The sequence below is a fragment of the Rana temporaria genome, chromosome 10 (assembly GCF_905171775.1).
Source record: "Rana temporaria chromosome 10, aRanTem1.1, whole genome shotgun sequence".
Lineage (NCBI taxonomy): Eukaryota > Metazoa > Chordata > Amphibia > Anura > Ranidae > Rana > Rana temporaria.
The window spans coordinates 122780605-122802943 of NC_053498.1; the positions used below are offsets into that span (position 1 = coordinate 122780605).

The 22339-nt window shown below is 42.1% G+C and overlaps 1 protein-coding gene across 1 annotated transcript; it reads left to right on the forward strand.

Moving 5' to 3' along the window:
• The first annotated feature begins 158 nt into the window (after positions 1-158).
• On the forward strand, positions 159-21871 carry FOXRED1 (FAD dependent oxidoreductase domain containing 1). The gene is made up of 12 exons (XM_040326186.1): positions 159-355; positions 4083-4309; positions 6172-6282; positions 6814-6932; positions 10253-10347; positions 12030-12131; positions 12201-12277; positions 14996-15156; positions 16720-16849; positions 18369-18473; positions 20337-20592; positions 21419-21871. Exons 1-11 carry the CDS (start codon positions 229-231, stop codon positions 20589-20591), a joined length of 1509 nt encoding a protein of 502 aa, XP_040182120.1. The 5' UTR covers positions 159-228; the 3' UTR covers position 20592; positions 21419-21871.
• The last annotated feature ends 468 nt before the right edge of the window (positions 21872-22339 follow it).

Consider the following 22339-nt stretch of genomic DNA (forward strand, 5'->3'; position numbering starts at 1 on the left):
ATCCCTCAGCTGTTCAGCCGTGCTCCGCCTCCACTCGAAGAACTGTCTCCGCTTCCTCGGCCATTTTCCCAGAGACCACTCCCTAATGCGCTCATTATCCATGGTCTTCAAAACAATGGCTGCTCCTGGAGAATATTGGAGACACTTCTATCAGCATGGGCGGGGACATGCCATGTGAATGTCCTCTAGTCTCTTGTACAACGCTCAGGCAGATACGTGGGGAGAACTATGAGTGTGTATAGGAGAGCCTGGCCCCTGTGCAAGAGGAACCCTTACCATGGGGCCCCTGGATGGACACAAAGGGGGCTGAGGACATGTACTGCCCTGCTGAGGGATCAGGGGGACCCCCCTAACTGTGAGTAACACACATCATTATTATTATTATTATATCACAATACTGCTGCCCAGTGTGCTGGTAATACTGATCATATTATTATTATTATCCCTTTTATTACAAAGGTAGAACAAATCCTAACAACTTTGACCTGTGTTGATAAATCTGTCATCACAACTACTTGGTGTGTCCAGGTGACTCAGTCCTTGTTTTTGTTTTCAAGAAAAATAGGGCTTTGGTGGTAAATGGTAATAAATATTTTTTGTATGCCTAAAACACACTAATACTAGAAAAAAAACAAAACCCTAACCTTGACACTGAACTGGATTAAACCTGATCTTGCTATTTTAGCTTTATTTTATTTATTTTTACACTTCTTTTATTTTCAATCTTCTCCAATATTTTTTTTATTTAATGTTTCCCCATTCAAGAGTAAGATTATAGGAGCGTTCTGTACAGTGGCCGGTCACTGGGATAGCCAATCAAAGGATCCTGTGGACGAGAGCCAGTTATTCCTGATCCTTAGTAGGAGCGCTGTATCTGTCAGTGACAGCTCCGTTTCTGTGCTGTGAGCACGCTGTGTGATGCTCTTCCAGCACAAACATTGGAACAGGTACGCACATATGTGGCCCTAAGGAAGAAGACCCACTTCTGTAAGACCACATGTGTGCCTACCCTCTGTGAGAAGGGGTTATTTTTTTTTTAATACTAATAATTTTTATATTAGGTTTCTGCAGTTCAGTTTAATGGTAGCAACCATCTTATTATTATTATTATTATTAATATATTAAGATCGGTGCTACCACCACACTGAACAGCAGTAACCTGATGTATAATAATAGAATAACTTAAAATAATATTATCATATAACATATTACTGCTATTCAGTGTGGTGGTAGCACTGTTCATAATAATATCAATAGTATGATCAGTGTGGCCACCACACTGAACAGCAGTAATATGGTATATGATAATAATAATAATATCATATATCGGGTTACTGCTGCTTAATGTAGTGGTAGCACTGATCATCGTAATAGTGATATAATCGATGCTAGCGCATTACACGAAGTGGCAGCAACCTGATGTAATAATATAACTAATAATAATACAAGTTATTATATCATACATTATATCAGGTTGCTGCTGCTCAGTGTGGTGCTAGCATTGATCATAATACTAATAATAATAATAATAATATTATGATGATGATCAGTGCTACCACCACACTGAGCAGAAGTAACATGATGTATGATAATAATAAACACATTTTATAATATACCATATTACTGCTGTTTAGTGTAGTGGTAGCACTGATTATTATTATTATGATCAGTGGTACCAGCACACTAAGCAGCAGTAATACGTTATATAACAATATAAGTTATTGTAGTATTATACATCAGGTTACTGCTGTTCAGTCTGGTGCTAGCACTGATCATGTTATTAATAATATTTTTTATCATCAGTGCTACCACCAGACTGAACAGCAGTAACCTGATGTATAATAATACTACAATAACTTCTTGTATCATACTTTAGATCAGGTTGCTGCCGCTCAGTGTGGTGCTAGCATTCATCATAATACTACTACTACTATTATTATGATCAGTGCTACCACCACACTGAGCAGCAGTAACAAGATGTATAATATAATATAATAACGACTATTCTAATATATCATATTACTGCTGTTCAGTGTGGTGATAGCACTGATCATAATATATTATTATTATTGGCGCTACCACCACACTGAACAGCAGTAATATGATGTATAATAACTTATATTGACATATTACTGCTGTTTAGTGTGGTGGAAGCACTGATCATAACAACAACATGATCAGTGCTTCCACCACACTGAACAGCAGTAACCTGATGTATAATAACTTATGATTATCATATACCATATTGCTGCTGTTTAGTGTGGTAGAAGCACTGATCATGTTGTTGTTGTTGTTGTTGTTGTGATCAGTGCTTCCACCACAATAAACAGCAGTAATATGCCAATATAAGTTATTATACATCAGGTTACTGCTGTTTAGTGTGGTGGTAGCACTGATCATATTATTATTATTATTATTATTATTATTACTGTTATCGTTACATCTGCCGGTTTTATTATCATTTGCCTATGTGCACCAACATGGGCTGCAGAGTTGTACAAAGTGAGAACACAAAAGTGAGTGGCTATAATCCTGATATTAGGTTCTGGGTAGGTTTGTTCTATCTGCATACCATTGGGGAGATTTATCTTCACTTCCTGTCCCAGAGACAAAACCCGCTAGTAGTGAAAACTGCCCACATTCCATGTTGGCGCTTATGTTCGATTCCGGTGATTGGGGGTTCTATACACTTTAATGTACTTTGACTTTTTGCAAACTCATTGGATGTTTTATAACGCACAAGGTCTAAGGTGAGAGTCCACCTGGCAAATCTCCTGTGCGCCATTAATAATCAAAATACAGCATAAAAATAGATTTAGATGCTTTGTCAGGATTTAATGATTACCATTTTGTGTCGCATAGAAAAGCAAAGTTCAAGTTTTGTTAATTAGTCAATAAGTTCTAACAGGTTAATGTCTTGTTAAATCTGCAGCTTTCATTGGTGACCATGCCACAGAGTCTTTGTTCAGGCATTTCCTTTTATAGAGCGGCAACATTCCGTCCCTGTCTTTTAGGTGCGCTTCTGTGTTGTCACATGGGCTTTTGATGGAGATCACAAGTGGCCATTTCAGCACATATTACACAAGCATAGTCATTTGGAGGTGTGAGATTTGGAAAATACATAAAGTACTGCCAATATCCTTGTATACAAAAAGAGGAATGTGTAACTAGTACACAAGAGGTTGCCCCATAGGACTTTTTAGGCAGAAGGAATATTCATAAAAGAGTAGATATATGCAAAAAACGCAATTTTATAAATGCTATGAACAAATTAATATATAGGCATGAAAGATACAACAATCACTTTTAATAGAATAAATAAATCGCTTATGTACAAAGTAGAGATATCAACCGAAAAGCTTACAGTCCACTGCCCAATGCGATTAAAGGTCAAACGGACAGAATTACAGCACAACGTCCCAACATGTTTCACAGTAAAATGTGATGTTCCTTCATCAGGGGCGGCTTATACAGCGGTTGATTTACTTCTTATCTGTAATGAAAAAACAGTAGTTAATATTGAAAATATGACTGAAAAAAAAACTGTCTTTTTATTTAAAGGGGTTGTAAAGGAAACATTTTTTTTTTTTTTCATAATAAGCATCCTTTACCTGCAGACATTCCTCTTTTCACTTTCTCATTGTTTGTTTTTGCTCAGAAGTTGCTCTATTTCTTCTCTGTTCTGTTCACTTCCTGCTTGTCTGATTTTACTTGACCACCGTGATGGGAGGCTTTACTGCGGTGGTCAGTAACGTGCTCACCCCCTCCTGGGAACTACATCTGTGTGGCAGGACGCTCTCTACGTGTTAGAGACTTCAAGGAGGTGTGAATTACTGGGCGTGCCGCAATTCATACTGGGAAATGTAGTTCTTACACGAACGAGCGCTGCAAACCAGGAAGTGAATGAAAGAACAAACTAGAACGCCGGAGGTGATGTTATTATATCCCCTTTATGTCCCCACATTGTGCAGCACAAGATATTTACATTGAATGAATAATAATAAAATGGATAGATGTCATTGATTAAATATGTTCAGTACATCAAATCGCTGACTCGTTTTTATTTTGCTTCCTTCTCTTAGATCCAACCCTGACGAAGGAACTTGACAAAATCCAGAAAAAGTTTAGGGACAATTTGCCCAGCAGCAAATGGAGCCCTTTAAGGTCAACCGCACATCTTCCCCCGGACCATTCAGACCTAGTCATCGTCGGGGGAGGAGTGATGGCCTGGTCAATTGCCGTCTGGCTAAGGCTGATTCAGGAAAAAAGGAGCACCTACAGCATCTTGGTGGTAGAGAGGGACCCTACGGTACAACAAAACATTTTTTCCTATGTTTATTTAACCACTTAAGACCCAGACCTTTAGGCAGCTAAAGGACCTGGCCAGTTTTTGCGATTCGGCACTGTGTCGCTTTAACTGACAATTGCGCGGTCGTGCGACGTGGCTCCCAAACAAAATTGGCGTCCTTTTTTCCCCACAAATAGAGCTTTCTTTTGGTGGTATTCGATCACCTCTGCGCTTTTTATTTTTTGCGCTATAAACAAAAATAGAGCGACAATTTTGAAAAAAATGCAATATTTTTTACTTTTTGCTATAATAAATATCCCCCCAAAAATATAAAAAAAAATAAAAAATTTCCTCAGTTTAGGCCGATACGTATTCTTCTACCTATTTTTGGTAAAAAAAAAACGCAATAAGCGTTTATCGATTGGTTTGCACAAAATTTATAGCGTTTACAAAATAGGGGATAGTTTTATTGCATTTTTCTAAAAAAATATTTTTTTTTACTACTAATGGCGGCAATCAGCAATTTTTTTCGTGACTGCGACATTATGGCGGACACTTCGGACAATTTTGACCAATTTTTGGGACCATTGTCATTTTCACAGCAAAAAATGCATTGTTTACTGTGAAAATGACAATTGCAGTTTGGGAGTTAACCACAAGGGGACGCTGAAGGGGTTAAGTGTGACCTCATTTGTGTTTCTAACTGTAGGGGGGTGTGGCTGTAGGTGTCACGTCATTGATTGTGTTTCCCTATAAAAGGGAACACACGATCAATGACGGCGCCACACACAGATCTCCCCGTTCTTCAGCTCCAGGGACCGATCGCGGGACTCCATCGGCAATCGGGTCCGCTGGTCCCGCAGTCACGGAGCTCCGGGTCGGGGGCGCGCGCCCGCGACCCACGGCTGGGCACTTAAAGAGAACGTACCTGTACTTGCTTGTGCCCAGCCGTGCCATTCTGCCAACGTATATGTGCAGGAGGCGGTCCTTAAGTGTAAAAATATTAATAAGTAAAACACACAGGGCCTTTTTTACAAAAGGAAAATCCACTTTGCACTACAAGTGCACTTGAAATTGCACTAAATGTGTTTCATGACTGAAACTGTACCCTTTTCAATGGGGGCTTAACACAGTGAAACAATGTATATGTTGTTAGCAGCTGGTTCTAGCATCCCTTTGATTCGGTATACATTGTTTCAGTGTGTCATTTTTAAACCATAGTGGTCTTGGGCTTCTTGCCCCTTGTTTTAGTTAGAGACAGGTGCAACTTCCAGCCCCACAGCAGGCAGACTGGCAAAGTCTATCACATTATATATCCTAATTTCAGTGGATTTTTGAGGCAATTCAAACATTCATATATCATTTTTTATTTTATTTTTTTTAACTCTTATTTTATCGCTTAAAAAAAACATCATCATTGTAAGCTGTAGAAGGGGACAACAACGCGTTTCGAAATGTAAACATTAAAGTGGAGTTCCACCCTAAAAAAAAAAGATGTTTCTAATCTGCCTCTGCCTCGTCTTCCTCACGGTGTCTTCTGGGGAATGGGGCACGCTGCCTCCTGAGAACTGTGTGTATCCCAGAAAGCAGCCGCCCATTCACAAAAGCGCAGCGAGACTCGTGCATGCGCAGTAGGAAACGGGCAGTGAAGCTGCAATGCTCCACTGCCTGTTTCCCTCAGTAAGGATTAGCGGCGCCTGGAGCTGACGGGATCGGCCGGGGGGGGCGACATCACGGGCGCCTAGGGCAGGTGTCATTAAAAGTCAGCAGGGAGATCGCCATGGCTGAGGTGAGGTGGGACTTAACCATAAAAAAAAAATTTTTTGGCTTGACACATGATTTATTTATTCACTTTAACTTTTTTATTTGATATTGTTCTTTAGTACTCTCAGGCATCCACGGTCCTGTCAGCGGGTGGCATCCGACAGCAATTTTCTCGGCCGGAAAACATCGAAATGTCCATCTTTGGTGCTCATTTTCTGAGAAACATTAATGTAAGTCTTTTTTATAAGGAAAATGTAGTGAAAGTTCAGTTATAGATGGAGCCCCTTGTTGTCTTCTTATATATTTGATCTTGTATAATTTCCTAACTCGATTTCCTAACCGAGCTACCGTTGTGTGTTCCTGCTCTTTTTACATTCTCATTACTATAAAAAGAAACCCAGCAGGGATGATGGGAGCCCCTCTTAATGGGCACAGCAGATGTGAGGACACAGGAATGGTGTAAACCCCTTATAATAGTCACAGCAAGTGTACAGACCCAGGAACTCGGCAAAAAAAACTAAAAAAAAACATTGTTACGCAATCATTTAGGTCTACATTTTCTGTGTTTTCCATTTTACAACTGTTGTGGGGTAACAAATGGATTTGATGATACAGTTTTCGTTGCTGAAATCCCATTGACAATCCTATGGTTTTATGCCTGGCATTTTCAAAGGTGCAACCAATGTTGTTTTACACTGCACATCAACAAACGAGCAATCCAAATGCTCTTCAGCAAATCTGACATGTATTCTATGTTTTAGGACTATCTGGGCGTGATGAATGAAGATCCCATTGACATTCAGTTCAACCCATCTGGATACTTGTTCCTGTCCAGTGAGAAAGGCGCAGAAATCTTAGAGCAAAATTACAAAACTCAGCGGTATGGGCGTATAAGGGTGATGCTTCCTGACTATTGTTCATAACTATTTAGGCACAGTTACTATTGTGTCTACAAAATAGGGGATAGATTTATGGCATTTTTATTAGTAAAGGCAGCGATACTGCGACATTGTGGCAGACAGATCGGACACTGAATTCCCGGTATGGCAATTTTTTCTCTGCTTCATTGTGAACACATTTACTCACTTGACGCGGGCGCTGTCAAGGGAAAACTTTTGCATTTATCACAATAAAGCGCTCTCTGATTGGATGAAGTGGAGATTATGATGCCACGCCATCTCATCCAATCAGAAAACACTTTGCATTCATTGACAAAATGCTGCTCAACACAGGACCCAGAAGCTAGTCGCAATCACTGTAGTAGCTTTGCCTACTACAGTCATTTTCAGCTTCCAGTGGCTCATACAGGTACAGTGCCTTGCGAAAGTATTCGGCCCCCTTGAACTTTGAGACCTTTTGCCACATTTAAGGCTTCAAACATAAAGATATAAAACTGTAATTTTTTTTTTTTTTTGAAGAATCAACAAGTGGGACACAATCATGAAGTGGAACGAAATTTATTGGATATTTCAAACTTTTTTAACAAATAAAAAAACTGGAAAATTGGGCGTGCAAAATTATTCAGCCCCCTTAAAGCGGATCTCCACTCTAAAGTGGAGTCCCGCTGATCGGCACCCTCCCCCCTCCGGTGTCAAATTTGACACCTTTCAGGGGGAGGGGGGTGCAGATACCTGTCTACAGACAGGTATCTGCACCCACTTCCGGCCCTACGATACGGGCAAAAGACGGGTTTTTTCTCTGCTTCCCGTCCGTCCCCCGTTGTGTGCTGGGAACACTCGGCTCCCAGAGCACAGCGGGAGCCAATCGGCGGGCGCAGCGCGACTCGCGCATGCGCCGTAGGGAACCGGGCAGTGAAGCCGGAGCGCTTCACTTCCTGGTTCCCTCACCGTGGATGGAGGGGGGAGCAGCAGGGTGACAAGCGATCGCTCGTCATCTGCTGCGATCGGCGCTGGACTCCAGGACAGGTAAGTGTCCTAATATTAAAAGTCAGCAGTGGTAGTGGCACATCCGCTTTAAAGAGGAGTTCCACCCAAATTTGGAACTTCCTCTTAACCCACTCCTCTCCCCCTTACATGCCACATTTGGCATGTAATTTTTTTGGGGGGGGGAGTGGGGGCTTCAGCACGAGTGGGACTTCCTGTCCCACTTCCTCCTTCCTGTAGGCGACTAAGCTTAGTCGCCTTCAGGAAGTGGCTGCTGTAGGCGATCGCCTAGGACACGTCACAGGTCCTAGGCGATCTCCTGGCCAATTACACGGCGCGGCGCCGCGCCGCTCGCGCAGTGGGTGCCCGGCCGTGAAGCCGAAAGCTGTCACGGCCGGGTGCCCACACTTAAGACGCCGGCCGGGGAGGGGGGGAGAGGAGCGGAGCCCCGGCCGGCGCAGCGCTGGAGCAGGTAAGTGCCTGTTTATTAAAAGCCAGCAGCTACACTTTTTGTTGCTGCTGACTTTTAATAAACACACAAATGGCTGGAACTCCCCTTTAAGTTAATACTTTGTAGCGCCACCTTTTGCTGCGATTACAGCTGTAAGTCGCTTGGGGTATGTCTATCGGTTTTGCACATCGAGAGACTGACATTTTTGCCCATTCCTCCTTGCAAAACCATTCAAGCTTAGTGAGGTTGAATGGAGAGTGTTTGTGAACAGCAGTTTTCAGTTCTTTCCACAGATTCTCGATTGGATTCAGGTCTGGACTTTGACTTGGCCATTCTAACACCTGGATATGTTTATTTGTGAACCATTCCATTGTAGATTTTGCTTTATGTTTTGGATCATTGTCTTGTTGGAAGACAAATCTCCGTCCCAGTCTCGGGTCTTTTGCAGACTCCATCAGGTTTTCTTCCAGAATGGTCCTGTATTTGGCTCCATCCATCTTCCCATCAATTTTAACCATCTTCCCTGTCCCTGCTGAAGAAAAGCAGGCCCAAACCATGATGCTGCCACCACCATGTTTCACAGTGGGGATGGTGTGTTCAGGGTGATGAGCTGTGTTGCTTTTACGCCAAACATAACGTTTTGCATTGTTGCTAAAAAGGTTGATTTTGGTTTCATCTGACCAGAGCACCTTCTTCCACATGTTTGGTGTGTCTCCCAGGTGGCTTGTGGCAAACTTTAAATGACACTTTTTATGGATATCTTTAAGAAATGGCTTTCTTCTTGCCACTCTTCCATAAAGGCCAGATTTGTGCAGTATACGACTGATTGTTGTCCTATGGACAGAGTCTCCCACCTCAGCTGTAGATCTCTGCAGTTCATCCAGAGTGATCACGGGCCTCTTGGCTGCATCTCTGATCAGTCTTCTCCTTGTATAAGCTGAAAGTTTAGAGGGACGGCCAGGTCTTCGTAGATTTGCAGTGGTCTGATACTCCCATTTCAATATTATCGCTTGCACAGTGCTCCTTGGGATGTTTAAAGCTTGGGACATCTTTTTGTATCCAAATCCGGCTTTAAACTTCTCCACAACAGTATCTCGGACCTGCCTGATGTGTTCCTTGTTCTTCATGATGCTCTTTGCGCTTTAAACGGACCTCTGAGACTATCACAGTGCAGGTGCATTTATACGGAGACTTGATTACACACAGGTGGATTCTATTTATCATCATTAGTCATTTAGGTCAACATTGGATCATTCAGAGATCCTCACTGAACTTCTGGAGAGAGTTTGCTGCACTGAAAGTAAAGGGGCTGAATAATTTTGCACGCCCAATTTTTCACTGTTTTATTTGTTAAAGTTTGAAATATCCAATAAATTTCGTCCCACTTGTTGATTCTTCAAAAAAAATTACAGTTTTATATCTTTATGTTTGAAGCCTGAAATGTGGCAAAAGGTCGCAAAGTTCAAGGGGGCCGAATACTTTCGCAAGGCACTGTATGTGAGTGTGGTCCCTAACTCCAAACTATCCAAGTCTCCATAGTTGGGATTTGTTTTCAGTTAGGGATCACACTCTACAGAGGTGGTGTTATTTTTTTTTAAGCTGGCTTGTTTGAAAGCTTGCTGTAGAATCCTTTGTATTTTCCCTGCCTGTGCATTATAACCTCCACATTGATTTCCTGTGATGTATGTGTTATATACTTGACACCTCTAATCCCCACAGTATTTTAATATTAATAAATTGAGGATAGTCCTAGTAATGGGAAATAAAACCATAGAATTTCACCCCGTTGAACACATTGTATTGATGGAGTATCATAAATTAGTCTGATTCTGAACAGTATGGCCTTTTTTTATTTTGTCACCACAGAGAACTAGGAGCCAAAGTGATCCTGTATTCTCCAGAGCAGCTGAAGAACAAGTTTCCATGGATTAATACTCAGGATGTCGCTCTGGCTTCCTACGGTGAGATTTATGTTGGGTCATGCAGCATTACACACAGAGTCAGTTTCCTTCTATTCTTAGGCCTAATGCACACTGGACGTTATAATAACCTTATAAAAATGTCAGTAGATTTGCAGTGAGTTTTTTCAACATTTTTGCAATAGTGTTTTTAAGCTTTTTTTTTATTTATTTTTTTAAATTGGTGGGATCAAAAACATTAAAGTGATTGTAAACCCATTAACCAAAATAAAAACCTGCAAGACAAAGGCATAATGAGCTAGTATGCATAGCATACCAGCTGAAGCAATGGCGCGTTCCTGCACATCGGCACATGCTGATACAGTGGATATCTCCTAAACTGTGCAGGTTTAGGAGATAGCCAGGGTAGCTACGGGTAAGCCTTATTATAGACTTGCCTGTAGTCAAAAGTGGTTGTAAAGGGTTTAAACATCGGTGAGCTGTGTTTTTTGAGGGTGTGTGTGTGGTTTTCTTTTTTTTTTTTTTTTTTTTCTTCTTCTTTTTTTCACAGACAAAAACTGTGTGTGCATAGACACATAGAATAACATGCTGGATAGTTTGACTGAAAAAAAAAAAAACATGTGAAGCCAAAAACGGCTGCTGTAAAAACGCCCAGTGTGCACGAGGCCTTAATTGGATAGAAAGACTTTATAGCTTGCCGGTGATGTATGCAATTGATGCCCCGTGCATCTGGGTACTTCATGTCTCTTCTTTCTTCTTTCCTAAAGCTTGTGTTACCCATTTATTAGTAGTGATGCCCAGATCAGTCAAACTATGATTATGAAATGGGTTGTATATGGCTGAGCTTTTAACATTTCCTCAATTGTCAGATATGTTGGAGGTATATACAGTAAAAATATAATTAATACAAAGAATAGTGTGAATGCAGTGGAGACATTGTAAGCTGCTCTATTGCAAAGACTGATGTGATTCATCAGAGTTCTCTGTACAGCATTGCAGAATATGTCAGAGTTATATAAATGTATAATAGTGTGTGAGGAACATTAGATTGTAAGCTCCTTTGATGCAGAGACTGAAGTAAGTGGCTCTGTGTTCACTGTACAGCACTCAAGAATATGTCAGAGCCATATAAATGTGTGTGATAGCGCTGGACCAATAGAAGCGAAGCTTCATTCTGAGGGATATACAGTGGAATGTGTCTTCTTTTAAAGGGGCTGAGCCATTATGAACATCTAGTAAAAAAAAAAGGACCCTATTTTGGTCCTGGGTGTTGCTACCTATCTGATTGCAACAAAAAGAGTGCTCAGAAGGTGATAAACCATGGGGTGGGCTTTGAGAAGTGCCTACCACAAAAGGATCATTCAATAGTTTTTTTTTTTTTTTTTTGTGTGGGTTTCTCTTTTGAGCATGAGCATCCATTGCCCAAGACCTGAGAAAGAGAGTGCCCCCCCCCCCCGTAACGCCTATGCTGTATTTGATGCATTAAATGTATAATAGTATTGCTTTGTAACTGTGGTGTAGAGATTAGGGTGTTGACTGGCTCAATGTTTTCTGTACAGCACTGTAGAATATGTCAGAGCTATACAAATGTATAAAACTAACAAAAGTGTTTGATTGTGGTGAGAGCAATAGAGTGTCGTGGGTGGGAGCTGAGGGGGTGAGCCTGGAGTTGGGTTTTAAATGGCAGTTTTCATTTTAATCTGATTCCCTTTGCATTCAATCAGGTCTGGAGAATGAGGGCTGGTTTGACCCCTGGACATTCCTCCATGCCCTCAAACGAAAGGCACTTTCTATGGGGGTGGAATTTTGCCAGGGAGAGGTAACAGGTAAGTGACACAAGTGAGTCCAGAATATGACCATTGTCGGGAGAGTCCAGTGACAATTCTTTTTGACAGGTTTTGACAGCGTGGCAGAGGAAATGGTGACATCGGAGGGAGACCCAGTAACCGTCACCACCATCAAAAATGCCATTGTAAGTCTTTGTCATCACAGCTCAGAAGTGCTAGAAAATTTCTGTTAGGCCACCATCGTTGCCTGAAGAATGATTATTAAGGCTCCATTCACACTTGTATGACTCCAAAGTTGCTCTGACTTTGGAGTGCAACTTTTGGATGGGTGCAACTTGGATACGACTTTGGCTTTGACCAGTGATAATGGACAACTGTTGCACACAAGTTGCATTGCAACTATGCGTGTCTTAAAGTTGCAGCAACTTCAAAGTCGTTCATGCACTACTTTGGTCTGACTTTCATGAAACTTCTGAGGGTTAACATTGAAGTCTATGGCCCTCAAGTTGCATGAAAATCAGACCAAAGTAGTGCATGAACGACTTTGAAGTTGCTGCAACTTTAAGACACGCATATATGAATGGGTATCATTGGAAAACATGGGGAACGATTTGTCATGCAACCTTGATGTCCAAAGTTGCATGACAAATCATGTGTGATGAAGGCCCCTTTCGCACATGTGCGACTTGTCCTGTGACTGCAAAGTCACATTGACAAGTTGTACCCCATGATTTTCAATGAGAACCATTAATATCTGTGTGACTTCAAGGTAGTCCCTGTACTACTTTGATGCGAGTTACACAGGCATTCCCTGAAATCGTGCAACTTTAAAGTCATGGTAGTGTGAAAGGGGCCTAAGTGTGTAAAGTCCAAACTTCTTTCCTAGCTTTAAAACAAGTGTGGAGGGTTAGGTTCCTTGTCAGGTTATTATTGCTCAAAAGGTAACGGATATAACGAGAGCACCATGCTATTGATCAAAAACTTTAACAAAAGTTCCAATTGGGAAATATTTAGGTCAACTTAAAGTGGAGTTCCACCCATAAATATAACATTACATCAGTAGTTTTAAAAAAATATCATTAGTCCTTTAAGAATTTTTTTTTTTTTTTTTTTATAGATGCCTTCAAAGTGTTGTTGCTAGGCAGAATAGTTAATCTTCCCTCTTCCTGCACCTAGGTGCTTAATGCTTCCTAACTTACACCGCACACACTCCTGGGAATGTAGTGGGTGTAACTTTCCAGTGCACTCCCCAGTCTCGAAGAATCATGTGACTTGGACAGTACAGGTGCTGAAACCTGATCTGAAACATATTACACTGCTTGTGCAGCACTGAGCATGTGCGAGATCTGCAAGGCTGAAATCCAGGAAGTCATACAGTCTGGCTTCATGATGCCCACACTTAAGATGGCCCCAGTCAATTTCTATTTTATAAAGTGTCTAAATGCTGTAACAACCTAACAACAGACCTTAGTTTACAGACTAACTTTACTAGAATACATTAAGCTTGTGTATTACAGGGCAATTTATATTTAGAAAGTGAAATTGTGGCCGGAACTCCGTTTTAAATAGGTACCAGTTGTGGTGGCTTTGACACTCCCCCTTCAGGGCCAAGGGAGAGTTTTTGTACCTGTGGTTGTTTGGGTGGGGGTTAAAAACCCGGTAGATTGTTAAATACCTTATAGCTTATAGCTGAAGTTTAATCTGCAAATAATTAGCATTTTGAATAAAAACTCTCCATTTTTTATTACACCACTCAGTCTAAATTAATATATGTATCTCCATGTTTCTCTATGCAATGCAGGCAGATCATGGCCATCAGGGTGCTGTATATAGTGTCCTGTAAACATCACAACACCCTGCCTCGGTACTCTTTTCAAAAGCCCTCAGTCCTGATGGCAGCAGTGGGCTGGCTCTTTTGGAGGAGTTATGTGAATATCAAAATGCCTTAATAGTTGGATGTCAGTTTGGAGAATTGAGAATTTGTAGGCAGACTACATTTGCATGCAGACCATCCTAGGTAACACCCACATGCGATGCTGAGCTTCCATGATTGAAAGAGGTGAAATCTAATAAATAAAAGGGTCTGGGGAGGAAAGAACCAGGAAGTGAAATTGGCTCTGACTTGCTTCAGATTCTAATGCACTTTGAGAAGCTAAGGCCCCGTACTCACGACCAAACATGTCTGCTGAAACTGGTCCGCAGACCAGTTTCAGCAGACATGTTTGGCCGTGTGTTGGCCCGAGCGGACCATTTTGGGACGGATCAGACAGGTTTCCAGCGGACAACTGTTTCCCGGACTTGTTTTAAAAACAGTCCGCTGGAAACCTGTCCGCCCGGACATGTACGGTCGTCTGTACAGACCTACCGTACATGTCCTGCCGCCCGCATCCCTCGCATGCGTCGAATGACTTCGACACATGCGTGGAAGCATTTTTAAGGCGGCCCGCCCACGTCGCCGCGTCATTGTCGCGGCGACACCGCGTCATCGACGCGGCGACACCGCGGACACGCCCCGCGTAATGTTTACGCGCGGGCTTCTGTTCGATGGTGTGTATAGCCATCGAACAGAAGTCCCCGGGCAGTCCCCGGCCAGACATGTCCGATGGAAACGGTCTGCAGACCGTTTTCATCGGACATGTCCTGCCGTGAGTACTCGGCCTCAGTGTGCAGTGAAATCAGAGTAAGACAGGAGAGGAGCCGGTACAACTGTGCAAGACTGAGGGAAGGCTGGAGTTCAGATTTAAAAGGTAAAGTTACCATGTCTAACAAGATCAAGATTTTCACTTTAAAGAGACTGAGTGACAGATATGAGGCCACTCACACATGATATACCCCCTTCCAATGTATTGTCCAACCAAGGACTTGAAACTGTGTACAAAGACATAACCCATCTCTGATTCCAGGTGTCGATGCCATATAGTCTGGAGAGTCAGCCGGTGGAATGCTCTGCGGTCATTAATGCTGCTGGTGCCTGGTCTGCAAAGGTGGCAGAGATGGCAGGAGTGGGCCTGGGGAATCCCAACACAGCACAAGGAACAAAACTTCCTGTAGAGCCCAGAAAGAGGTGAAGGTTTTTGGTGGAGTTGCCCTTTAATTATTGTTTTGGGGCCACACAAATGATACACCAAGAAGAGAACTGGGGGGTAATGAGTCCAGTCAGGCAGGAGAGAGCCGCGTAGAGACAGCACAGGAGCACCCTTTGCATGAAGGTTTGGGGTTAGACGCTGATTATTTGTTTTCTCATATTTAGTTTTTCTCCTATTTTATAAACTTCTATGTTCTATTACAGCATGGATGTATCTTGCACCAACACCCTTGGTTGAAATCCCAACCATGACAATATCTGCATGGCGTAAAGAGGAACAAAATGCAGGCAGGGGCCAAAGGAGTAGCCCCTATGTGTCAGAACTGTTTGCTATCGTCAGTGCAGTATATGCAAGCAGTGGCTTCTATGGGGTGGGATTAGGACCAACAAAAAAGGTTATGTAGAAGTGGACCTAAGTCTGCTTAGGACAAAAGGTGCATGCCTCATGTCATCACAAATCACATAAATAAGGGACTTTTTTTTTTTTTTTTAACTATTGCTCTATGAGTCGGTTTATTACCCTTTAGGAGACCATTCTTTTGCCTCCAAACCACATCATTCATCTGCCCAGGGGTGAGCAAAGGGCATACTTTGCGGGGGGGGGGGGGGGCTGTGGATGCTCTCCCTGCCCCAGTGTGACAATGCTTGGCCAATCAACAAGCACCACCAGCACTGTCACATGTTTCTCTATAGCCATAAATACCTGGTATATTTGAATGGAGGGGTGGGGATGAAAAGTGATTCTGTTCTGCTGGGAGGGAAATTAAAGTGAACCTGTTGTGTTGTCCTACATTGAAAAAGCACAGCTTTGCTTCAAAGGAAACTTGGCATAACAATACATGGTGTTTGGCATTACTAAATTCTCCAATTCCAAATGCTGGTTGTCTGGCACTCATGTTTACTCTCCAGCAGGGGCGGCCCATCCATTAGGGGCGCCGCCCCCTCTCTCCAGGCCATCCCCCTATATGCAATGGATAGATTCATGCATAGCATGAATCTATCCATGGCTGACGTGGCCACACCCTAATAATGTGTCCGGCCCCTTTCAGGGCACTGTAATATTTGCTGTTACAACATTGACCCTGCTCGTCACCCGACTGACTGACTGACTGAAAGGACAGGCGATCCTATTGGATGCCTAGGAGGAGGGGAGAGGATGCAAGGAGGAGAAGAGCCGCTAACCAATGCCTGGATTCCCTATCCCCGCTGCGCCTCAGATGTCCACTGCCTAGATGGGGTAAGTGCCACCAGTGGCCTGACAGACCGAGTGGGGGGTTCGGTTGTTTAGCACCCCCCCCCCCCCCAACAAAAAAACCTCCAGCCTCAATAATATTAATCTCTAGCCTGGGACAAGTACCCGAATAGCACTTTGGACATTCCTGAACTGTGTTTTGGGTCAGGATTTCAAAATAATGGAGTAAAAGGGTCAACATGAATCTAAAAAGGGAGCCAATGAAGGGTAGCCCCCTGAAGAGATTTTAAGAGCCTTTACCTGTGTAGAAAGCTTTGATGAGAATGATAAAATATTTTTTTTCCCCCCAGATATGTCTATATGTTTAATAGCCCCAATGGCCCTGGGCTGGACTGTCCGATGCTGATAGACAGCTCTGGAGCGTATTTTCGAAGAGAAGGACTTGGGGGTAACTACATCGGAGGTCTCTCGCCATCGGAGGTGAGCAACTATAAACTGTATATTGATGGTTACCGTACATCAATTTGGATAAATTGACAGCTGCAAAATTATTTGTAAGTCTGTTTTGACCAGTCTTGTAATTTACACATCCCCCACGATACTGAAGATTAGTGAACTGGAAGCATGCATCTTTCTTTATCCCTGTCCCACCTTCAGCTCCTATTGTATGAAATACATTACATCCCTTCTCCAGGCTCTTCACTTCCTGGAGGGGCCCCTCAAGTATTTTTTATATTCTTACTTTTTGGTGATCACATGAGATGCAGAATCCTCTCCCGGAGGTGGTTAATACTCAGTGATACAGAGGACTCTGCATCATTACACAGCGAGTACAGTCACTGTAATGCATCCACTCGTACACAAGATGTCTTCAGTTTTTCTGGTTGAATGATGCTGACCATCATTCAAACCAGAAGGCTGAGGACATCTTGTGGCAAAAAAAAGGCATTACAATGGGGGATAGCTCCAGAGAACAGGTGGGGATTGAAAATTAATGTTGAACTAATGTAAAAACACTTACCATAATGCATTTGCACCCCCCCCGGGTGCTCGCTCGATTCACACAGTGCCTCTGTGTGCCGCCGATCTCCGTTCCCTGCGACGTTACGACGCACGGGGGCGGAGAACGGCGCCAAATTCAAAAACGTAAACAAACACAATACATACGGTATACTGTAATCTTATAGATTACAGTACTGTATGTAAAAAATACACACCCCCCTTGTCCCTAGTGGTCTGCCCAGTGCCCTGCATGTACTTTTATATAATAAAAATGGTTATTTCTGCATGCAAACTGTAGATTGTCCATAGCAACCAAAAGTGTCCCTTTATGTCAAAAATGGTTTTAGAGCAGCTAGAAAATGGCAATAATAAATTATAATCACTTGCAGAATTGTGCGATAGCGATTTGTGGGGAAATTCGTCAAAAAATAAAAGTAATGACAGCGACAATTCTGCAACTGAGCAAATTTCAGTGATTTTGATTTGATTACATTATTGAATATTTGTTATTATAATTATATTATTATTTGTTATTTATTATAATTTTATAATTTTGTTTTTAAAAAAAAATCGTACCCGGGATGCCTACTAGACTCTTGTTTGGACAGATTTAAGTGAGTTATTCCTAAGAATTGCAGGCCTACAATATAAAACGCCAAATTTCCTTGCAAATAATGGTACCGCTTTCAGCACCTTTTTTCTGAAAGAATCATACCGCCAGGGAGGTTAAAGAGCATACATCCAGACTGACAAAGCATATCAAAGTAATACAGTCAAATCTACCACTCTGCTTGCTCCTGGGCTTGGGAGGACTTCATCTGAGATCCTAATGGCATATGCGTTTGGAAGCTGCACCTTCTTTATCCGAGCCAAACCTCAGGGCTTTAGGACTTTTCCAAGGAATTATGCCAGCAGTATCTAAAACTGATAACATTTTGACTAAAATTAAGTTTCACATAATGTGATAGCTGTGTTCACTGCTTTCTTATTTCTTTAGGAAGAGGAACCAGACACCAGCAATTTGGATGTTGACCACAATTATTTCCAAGAGAAGGTGTGGCCACTCTTGGCGCACAGAGTACCGGCGTTTGAGTCACTCAAGGTAAGTAGTACTGAGATAAAGTCTCACAGGGGGACCCTTTAAACCTCACACACTGAAAAATTGAAATGTAGATACTGTCATTATGTTTGTTATAGGGCTTTGCATACTTAAGTCATCTTGGGTAAGTCTGCTGCATGCAGAAAAATATCCTTTTCCTAGTCTAAAAACTATACTAAAATCGCACTTAGGAGATAATAGCTAAAGCAGTGGTATGGCCATGACCGGACCTCTTCTAGTCAAGGAGTTCTCTCTGCTACGTTGAGCAGAGAGAATTATGATTGTGCGGCAATGCAAGCTCCACACCATGGTCCAGGTGTTTTAATTTAGCTGTAAAATATGGAGCACAGTGTGTACCCCAGCTGGAGTATAAATCTGTAGGTCAATACATAGTATAAAATGTGTATATATAAAGTTTCAAATGAGTATACAAATCAGCAGAGTAATAAATCCAATTAGCAAGCAGAAGCAGCCAACTGTTTACACAGGCACAATTTTCAGACAGGTTCTGTATTTAATAAAGGAGAAATACAGCCAGAGCTCGTTTGGCTGTACTTCTTTTATGGATCACACTTCTGTGACCCGTTTTCAGTTGGAGGACTGAAGCCTGCCGTCAGCTGTCGTCACAGCCGGTCCAGGCTCGGGCAAGATTGTGACAATGAAGTCGGGATACCTGGCTCAGCGGGCCACTGAGTGCCTGAGCTGGCTGCTCTCGTCCCCCCTCCACAGCCCAGTGCTTCAGTGGGGGGGGGGGTTGGGGCGCACGCAGAGCAGAGAGAGGGGATTGACAGTTCTCAGTGAGCTGTTGACTAGGCAATCGGCAGTGTTTGATCGCTCACAGTGTTAGAGCCAGCGGGGGACAGATGCAGCCTCGGACTGAAGCTGCATCCACCTAGGCAGGTATGAAAAAAATGGGGGGGGGGAGGGGACTTCCTCATACTAAGTGGTCTTTTCACCGTTTAGTTCCAACCTGTGTTTTAAATGTACTCAAAATATTAATCTAAAAGGGCATCTGTGAATGCACTGCCCTCACACCAGAACATTTCTCACCAAAAATAATGGTGGTGCTGAATAAATCAATATCTCTAGTGTGACAGTACTCTATTGCTTGGAGAAGCCCGAAGGGGGTTCCCTAGAAGAGTCGGCTTGTATAAAAGGAAAAGCCAAAGCTGTAGGGATCAGTCTAAATATACATTTTTCAAATTAAAAGGGTCAAAAGTTGTCAGCCAACATAGTTTTGGGGTCATACTTAAATCCACCTTTAGCAGGGCTTGGATCAATTGCACAAGAGGTATTTGGATGGGTAATCTTGGGTTTTAAGCCTGAATAGGTGTAGTCTAAAGTTTGCCTAGTGAAGATATCTGGCAGCAGCATTCCAGCATGACTGAGCACAAAGTCAGCTCCATTAAGACAGTCTGACCAGTATAGTGTCGAGGACTTGAGTGCCGTGCACAAAGCCCTTGCCTCAACCCTGCTGAACACCTTTAAGATGAATTGGGAACACTGTGAACCAGGTCCTCTCATCCAGCATCGGTACCTGACCTCGCAAATTTACACAAATTCCTACAGATAGACTCCAAAATCTTGTAAAAGCCTACCCATAAGGGTGGCGTCTTTTATAGCAACAAATAGGGAAACTCCACATTGGTGGCCACAGGGTTTTGGAATATGATATCCAGCAAGCTTGTATAGGTGTAATGTCGGGTGTCCATAAACTTTTGGCTTTCTAATAGATTTCTGAAAGTTAAAAGGTCTTACTTGGTTGTCCTAATTTAAACCGATTCACTAGCATTTTATTTCCAATACATTATTTTACAGCAAAATGGAGCAATTTATAGGCGAGTCACCTTTGCTGTGTTTTTCTAGGTAAAATCGGCCTGGGCAGGATTTTATGATTACAACACATTCGACCAAAACGGGGTGATTGGCACACATCCACTGGTGCAGAACATGTACTTTGCTTGTGGGTTCAGCGGACATGGCTTGCAGCATGCTCCGGCTGTGGGACGGGCAGTGGCAGAGCTGCTGATTGATGGAAAATTCAAGGCCTTGAACCTAAAACCATTTGGCTTCCAGCGTTTCACTTCGAACAGGCCCATCCAGGAAAGGAATATTGTATGACGTGAGTATGCTGTTATTTAGCTCTGAGTTATCTGCATAGTGTAGGGCAGGGATATGCAATTAGCGGACCTCCAGCTGTTGCAGAACTACAAGTCCCATGAGGCATAGCAAGACTCCGACAGCCACAAGCATGACACCCAGAGGCAGAGGCATGATGGGACTTGTAGTTTTGCAACATCTGGGTCCGCTAATTGCATATCCCTGGTGTAGGGTGACCCAGCATAGCCACTGTGTTTGTTACTTCCAGTCCTAAGATTATTTTGCCATCGTATTTTTTTTTTTTTTTACCAATCTGTCCTTTGGGATTTAGCTAGCTAGTTACCCTTGATAAAGGGAACTCTTCCTTTGTTCCTGCCATACATATTTTTACATCTAATTTGGAGTGTCCCTCTCTGCCACCCAAGTGAGAAAAATATGGGTGTTCTCCCTGCTTCTGAACTGTTGCAATGGTACTAAATTGCTTCTAAAGTGTTGTTCTTGCACGTTTATTTTATATATATATCCATTTAGCACCCCAGAGGAAAAAGGGGACTTCAAAACACGTTGGGTGCCATCTTCTCATTCCAAGATCAGTGTTTGGAGTGTTAAACCTTTTTGTGCTTTTATAAATAAAATGTATATTTTTTAATATCATTATACTCTTGGGTAGTCCATAATAGTCCCTCCTCCTGTTGGTGGTTTAGAGGGTATCTTTATTTTTATATAGTTGGAGTTAAGCTCACCTTTTCATGAAAAAGTGAGCTTATCTTTTAAGAAATCCTAAATATATGTATCCAAGAAAAAAACTAACCTCTATCAGTTAGCATTTTGTTATTTTTCTCCATCAGGTTCCAAAAACCAGCTAGTGATCTTTATCAAGATTTGGATGATCGCTGGACAACAGAAACATCTGTAGGATGTGTGACATGATCACAGCAACCACTCCAATGCACAAGCCTGAACAGATTCTGTATCCAATCTTCAGCAAAATTATATTACCTCACCTGCCAGAAACCACTTGAAAAAATAATAATAATTTTATATATTTATGAATGTTATATCATGTCTGAATGTAGACTGCTTGGTACACAATCTACTTGCAAAGAAATTACTTAACATCTTTTTTCAGATAACTTTTAATTGGTCATCTGCCAGCCTTATAAGTAACTGCTTTTACAGATCTATTTACCAAACTTATGTGCGGAGAAAATTGTGTGAACAATATAGTTTACTTTTTATATATGAAGTGGCTTCTAAAAAAAAGTGTTGATTAAAAGGCAGACTTTTTTATGAACTTTTAAGAGTGGTAAATGTTCATTCAAGCAATGAGAAATTCCAAATATAAGATACATCATCAAAATAAAACTATAATGAGGAGTGGGGGTGGATACCAGTGCCCTGTGTCGGGGGGTGATCCCTGGACATAAGGCACATATAGAGGACAAGAGTATACAGAATGCCGATGAATGACCAGTAAAAGAGGTTCCATATATATATAAGCCTGCAAGACATTGAGTGAGGAGAGTTGGGGGGGGGGGCAAGCATTCAGAGAATTTATTTAACACAGAGAACAGTGTGATAACATGTTGCAACCAATAAGCATTTATCTTCCATTCCTATTGGCAGTGAAGGCTTATTGACCTCTAGGTGGATTTGGCACAGCTATGAAAGGTATGGGAAGTTTTGTTTTACTTACTGTGGATTGTGTTTCACATCGTAACTGCATTTGAGACAAATGGGACAAATCATATGAGAAAAGTTAAGAAGAC